The sequence below is a fragment of the Camelus ferus genome, chromosome 19 (assembly GCF_009834535.1).
Source record: "Camelus ferus isolate YT-003-E chromosome 19, BCGSAC_Cfer_1.0, whole genome shotgun sequence".
Classification (NCBI taxonomy): Eukaryota; Metazoa; Chordata; class Mammalia; order Artiodactyla; family Camelidae; genus Camelus; species Camelus ferus.
The window spans coordinates 33,155,548-33,161,994 of NC_045714.1; the positions used below are offsets into that span (position 1 = coordinate 33,155,548).

General features: G+C 51.1%; 1 protein-coding gene across 1 annotated transcript; it reads left to right on the plus strand.

Moving 5' to 3' along the window:
• Window positions 1–311: 311 nt before the first annotated feature.
• AVP (arginine vasopressin) lies at window positions 312–2,390 on the plus strand. Its single transcript, XM_032461957.1, has 3 exons — window positions 312–479; window positions 1,798–1,999; window positions 2,153–2,390. Exons 1-3 carry the CDS (start codon window positions 360–362, stop codon window positions 2,329–2,331), a joined length of 501 nt encoding a protein of 166 aa, XP_032317848.1. The 5' UTR covers window positions 312–359; the 3' UTR covers window positions 2,332–2,390.
• Window positions 2,391–6,447: the final 4,057 nt, after the last annotated feature.

The following is a 6,447-nucleotide window of genomic DNA, read 5'->3' on the forward strand; positions in this document are numbered from 1 at the left end:
CTCCAGGTGACTCCCCTCAGCCCACCCCTGTTGTCCCTCTCTTGAATCTAGAGAATTGCAATCACAGTCATGGCAGCTGCTGTCACACCGCAGCCGCACCACTGCCAATGACAGCCCAGAGGCCAGCACCCATCCCCCACGTCCCCTGCACAGACAGGCCCACGTGCGTCCCTAGATGCCTGAATCACTGCTGACGACTTGGGACCTGGCGGTTGTGGGCTCCTGGGGAGCCACTGGGGAGGGGGGTGGCAGCCACGTCACATCCGAGGGGACACCTGCGGACATAAATAGGCAGCCAGCGACAGCAGCGCAGCACAGTCCACAGAGCAGCACTGTACACTGTGCCCACCTGCGCCAGGATGCCGGACACCATGCTACCTGCCTGCTTCCTCAGCCTGCTGGCCTTCACCTCGGCGTGCTACTTCCAGAACTGCCCACGGGGAGGCAAGAGGGCCATGTCCGACCTGGAGCTGAGACAGGTATGACCGCGGCCCATCTCAGGGCTGCTGGGCAGGGGCAGAGGCCCAGGGATGGCACCACAGTGCAGGGCTAGGAAGTCGTGGGAGAGGCAGGCTTCAGGGGAAGTGCCCAGAGGAAGAAGGGAAGCTTGGCATGGCAGGGCCGAGGGGACAAGGCTGTAGGCTGTGGGGCAGGCTAGGACAGGCTGCAGGGCTTCCTGGACGCCGTCCTATGCAGACAACGGATGCAGGAAAGAGAGGTGTTTCCCCAGTAACTGAGCTTGGGGCTGGATCAGGGAGAACTGGGCAGAGAGGCTTCCTCTGTGCTCATTGGGGGTCTTCTCCAGCTGGAGCTTGAAGGCTCCGTTGTCCCCAGCACTCGAGGCCTTCCCCGTTCAGCCCCCACCCTCTCCTAGCTATGGGCCCTGGGCCCCAGGCCCCACACAGAAAGTGGCCATTGTTCTGAGCTTGCCTGAGTGGGCAGTACCCCTCAAGCATCCTGTGAGGAAGTTCTACTGGGTACCTAGCCCAGGTCTCTAGCTGCACGTCCAGTCCACTCCCTTTTACTCCGTTTTCAGCAGAGCTGAAGGAAATCCAATCACCAGGCTCAGTTCTGCTGAGGCCACAGGCGGCCAATTTTGAGCAGTTGAATAAACTAGAGTGGGGATGGGCAGCCCCCACAGACCACCATCCCTCTGCTTGGCAGCTTTGGAAGCCGAGTCACCTAGGCACCTCATGCCCTTCTCTAGGGCCTGGGGACCTGCCACCCACATGGTCCATGGCGGGTGAGCAGAGGTCAGGGCCCCAGTGAGGCCCACTGGCTCGGGGTGGGGGGCGCAGAGCAGGGCAAAGCAAAGCCAGACAGGGTACAGAAAAATGGGAGGGCGGACCTGGGGGTGTTCTGAGGGGCGGGGCTAGAGATGGGGCTTGAGCATCACGGGCAGAGCAGGAAAGTCTGCATTAGGGGGAGGGTGGCGGGCAGCCTACAGAGGGGCGCACACCTTGAGGCCCCAGAGAACCCCAAGCTGAGAAGGAAGGTCTTTTTCATGGAGCCTACGGGGGATCCCTCCCTCAACAGAGGGGAGGATGCTGAGGGCTGTCACTGAGAGCTGGTCCTCAGTCACCTGAAAAGCAAGGGAATTGAGTAGCTTTTGATTCTCCTCCTTGGACGGCTTTTGGGGCCCAAACAGCGCCAGGGAGACACCAACCTCCGGCGGTCCTCCTCCTCGCCCTCCCCCGCCCGGCTCAGCCCCCCGCCCTTGCCCCCCGGCCTCTCGGGGTCTCCCGACCCAGCCTGGCCCCCTTCCCTGTCCCCGGCTCACCCCCGCCCTCCCGCCAGTGCCTCCCCTGCGGCCCCGGGGGCAAAGGCCGCTGCTTCGGGCCCAGCATCTGCTGCGGGGATGAGCTGGGCTGCTTCGTGGGCACGGCCGAGGCGCTGCGCTGCCAGGAGGAGAACTACCTGCCGTCGCCCTGCCAGTCCGGCCAGAAGCCGTGCGGGAGCGGGGGCCGCTGCGCCGCCGCCGGCATCTGCTGCAACGACGGTGCGCGGCGCGGGGGGCGGGGGCCGGGGGCCGGGCGGATCCGGATCTGGCGGGGGCTGCGGGCGGGCGGATCTGGGTCCGGGCCGGGGCCGGGAGGTCGGGACCCCCCGAGTTGCGCCCCGGCGCCGCGCGCTCATCCCGTGCTCCCCGCAGAGAGCTGCATGACGGAGCCCGAGTGCCGGGAGAGCGCCGGCTTCCCCCGCCGCGCCCGCGCCAGCGACCGGAGCAACGCGACCCTGCTGGACGGGCCGACCGGGGCCTTGCTGCTACGGCTGGTGCAGCTGGCGGGGGCGCCTGAGCCCGCGGAGCACGCCCAGCCCGGCGTCTACTGAGCCTCCTTGCCCGCCCCACCCCACTTTCGCAGCACGAAAAATAAATCATTTAAAAGGCACTGGCCTGTGTGCGTCGTCTTCTCCCGGGTTCGGGAGGGGAGCGGTAGGGTGGGGGGCCAGCTCTCAGACACGAAGTCGTGGGCAGATCCACCCCAAAAAGGGACAGATCCGGTAGGGGAAGCGATATTGGGCCAGCACAGTTCTAGATAGAACTAGGGACTAGGCGACCGGGGGTGGGGGGGCAGTGCCAGAGAGTGGCCGTGGAGCGGCTGGGTTGGGGATCCTCCTGCAGAGGGATGGAAATAAAGGCAGAGAGGGGGGAAAGACATTGATGGACAAGATAGCAAGAGAGAGAGAGAGCAAAATGATGGAGAGAGACATCGAGGGTCAGAGAGAAAAGAGTGAGAGAGGGAGGCGGGGTGGGGGGTTGTGAGCCAAGGGTGACCAGAAGTTCCAGGAGTTCCAGTTTCCACTGATATCCACAACCAGTTTCAGGGACCCACCTAGGTTCCCAGATCCCCAGCCCATTTCATCCAAGCCGGCAGTGCTTCGTGTGCCTGCATCCAGCGGAACATCACCCCAGACTGAACAGAGAAGGGGGTCAGGTGCTGTCTGCCCAGGAGGAAACTAAGCACCCCAACTCAGGTCACTCAGCCAGTGTGAGAGACAGAGCCCACTGAGACCTCAGCTCCCCCCAATACACACACACAACCACACCAACCACACACTCACAACCCCCCCCCCCCAAATACAGAGAAGAAAAAAATCATTAAGGACATGCTCTGTGATCCTTAAGCACAGTCACAGATACAGACCCTGAGATACTCATTGAGAAACACAGACACACTCAGAGAAATACAGACACAGCCCACTGGCCCATAGACAGACACAAGGACACACACACACACACACACACAGTCACATTAGGACCTTCCAGCCTTGACCATGAAGCTTCAGGGCAGATGTCCGGTTGCATTTGGCAGATGCTCTTCTGTGTCCATCCATCCCGCTTTGTCCCCTCTATCCAATCTGCCCTTCTTTCCCCTTTCCCCCATTCCCCTTTCCCCCTGCACCTCAGGCAGCTCCTTGGCCCTCTCCTGCCTCTTGCTTCTCCCCTGGTCCCACTACATCTCTCCCTTGCCTCTTCTGCCTGCCTCCCCCCCCCCACTACCTCCCTCCCTTCTCTCTCTGATCCCTTTCTTCTCTGCATCCTTTCCTTGGTATTTCTGCTCCAGGTCTTGGGGCCACAAAAGGCAACATCTCCTCTGAAATCCTTGAAGACTTGGTCAGGTCAGGATGGAGGCCAGAGGGAGCCCAGGCTGAGAGAAGTCACTCTGAGCCCTGACTCCAACACCCTGCCTTGGGGCAAAGCCTGGGGACTCAGCCTCAGTCAGCCTCAGGCTCTTTTCTGGTCTTAGAGCTCTGCTCTGCCATCACCCTAGCCGGGCTCAGTGTCCAGCGTGTTTAAGATTGCCCGGAACACATAAGTAAAACAAAACAACAACCTACAGAATGGGAGAAAATTTTTGCAAACAATGAAACCGACAAAAGGTTGATCTCCAGAATATATAAGCAGCTTATATGACATAATAAGAATAAAACAAACAACCCAATCCAAAAATGGGCAGAAGACCTAAACAAGCAATTCTCCAAGGAAGACATACAAATGATCAATAGGCACATGAAAAAATGCTCAATATCACTAATTATCAGAGAAATGCAAATCAAAACTACAATGAGGTATCACCTCACACTAGTCAGAATGGCCATCATTCAAAAGTCCACAAATGACAAATGCTGGAGAGGCTGTGGAGAAAAGGGAACCCTCCTTCACTACTGGTGGGAATGCAGTTTGGTGCAGCCACTGTGGAAAACAGTATGGAGATTCCTCAAAAGACTAGGAATAGACTTACCATATGACCCAGGAATCCCGCTCCTGGGCATATATCCAGAAGGAACCCTACTTCAAAAAGACACCTGCACCCCAATGTTCACAGCAGCACTATTTACAATAGCCAAGACATGGAAACAGCCTAAATGTCCATCAACAGATGACTGGATAAAGAGGATGTGGAATAGAATACTATTCAGCCATAAAAAACGACAACATAACGCCATTTGCAGCAACATGGATGTCCCTGGAGAATGTCATTCTAAGTGAAGTAAGCCAAAAAGAGAAAGAAAAATACATGTGAGATTGCTCATATGTAGAATCTAAAAAAACAAACAAACAAAAAAAACACATAAATACAAGACTGGCCGGAACAGGGCCCACACTGGCTTCTCTGCCTGACTTGGCCTCCTGACTCTGCCCTAGTGTGGCCCACTCAGGGCTAGTCTGGGAAGACCTGGCACAGGACCAGACCTAATAGGAATTTAGTAATCCTTCCAGACAGAGGGAGGTAGGAAGAGGCAGCTTGGTTTTGTAAAAAATTATCATAGATCCAAATATAAGTTCTAAAATTATAAAACATCTTGAAGAAAATATAGGAGAAATTCTTTATGACCTTGAGTTATGAAAAAAATTCTTAGCTCTAACACCAAAAGTCAGATCCATAAAAGAAGAAATTTGATACTTTTGGAATTCACCAAAATTAAGAACTTCTGCTTTTAAAAGGACACTGTTACAATGGCTAAGACATGGAAACAACCTAAATGTCCATCAACAGATGACTAGATAAAGAAGTTGTAGTATATTTATTTAATGGAATACTACTCAGCCATAAAAAGAATAAAATAATGCCATTTGCAGCAACATGGATGGACCTGGAGATCATCATTCTAAGTGAATAAGCCAAAAAGAGAAAGAAAAATACTATATGATATCACATATATGTGGAATCTAAAAAAAAATACGCACATGAACTTATTTACAAAACAGAAACAGACTCAAAGACATAGAAAACAAACTTATGAGTACTAAGGGAAAAGGGGGGTGGAAAGGGATAAATTGGGAGTTGGAGATTTGCAGATATGAACTACTATATATAAAATAGATAAACAACAAGTTTCTACTGGAACTTCTACTGGCACAAGGAACTATATTCAATATCTTGTAGTAACCTGTAATAAAAGGGAATATGAAAACGAATCTATATATGTATATGTATGACTGAAACATTATGCTGTACACCAGAAACTTACATTGTAAACTGACTATACTTCAATAAAAATAAAAATAAATTTTAAAAAAACCATGATCCATAAAAGAAAAAGAAAAAAGAGGACACTGTTAAGAGAATGAAAAGATAAGCAACAGACTGGGAGAAAAGATTTACAAATCATGCAGCTCATAAAGGACTTATACCTAGACTATATAAAGACCACCTTCTCAAAATTTAATAATAGGAAAATGACTCAACTTTTTAAATGAGCAAAAGATTTAAACAGGTACTTCACCACATAGGACATATAGATAGCAAATAAAAACATGTAAAGATAAATCATTAGTCATCAAGAAAATGCAAGTTAAAACCACAGTGAGATAGCCATTTCAATGGCTTAAAAAAAGGAGGGCTGACAATATCAGGATACAGAGCAACTGGAACTCTCATATATTATTGATGAGGATGCAAAATCATTCAACCACTCTGGAAAACGGTTCCATAATTGCTCATACAGTTTAACTTACAATTACCATTGAATCCAGCAATCCCATAAATACATAGTTATCCAAGTGAAATGAATATCTATAATCACATAAAAATCCGTATGTGAATGTTTATAGTGGCTTTATGGGTAATCATCAACACTTTCAAAGTTTTAAACAGATTAGAATTTGAGCTATGATCCACTTTGAGTTAATTTTTGTGTAGGTTGCCAGTGATGAAATTCATTTTTTGCATCTGGATATTATTCTGTTCCAGCACTGTTTATTGAAATGGCTGTTCTTTTGCTATTCAATTGTCTTTGTAGTTTCTCAAAAGCATTTGACCATATACATGTGAGTCTCTTTCTGGCCTCTCTAATCTGGCGCATTAATCTATAGATCTATCCTTTCTCTACTGCCACCCTGTCCTGAGTGTGGTAGCTTTATAGTAAGTCTGGAAGTCAGGCAGTGTAACTCTTCCAACTTTGTTCTTTTTCAAAATTGATTTGGCTATTTTAGTGCCTTTG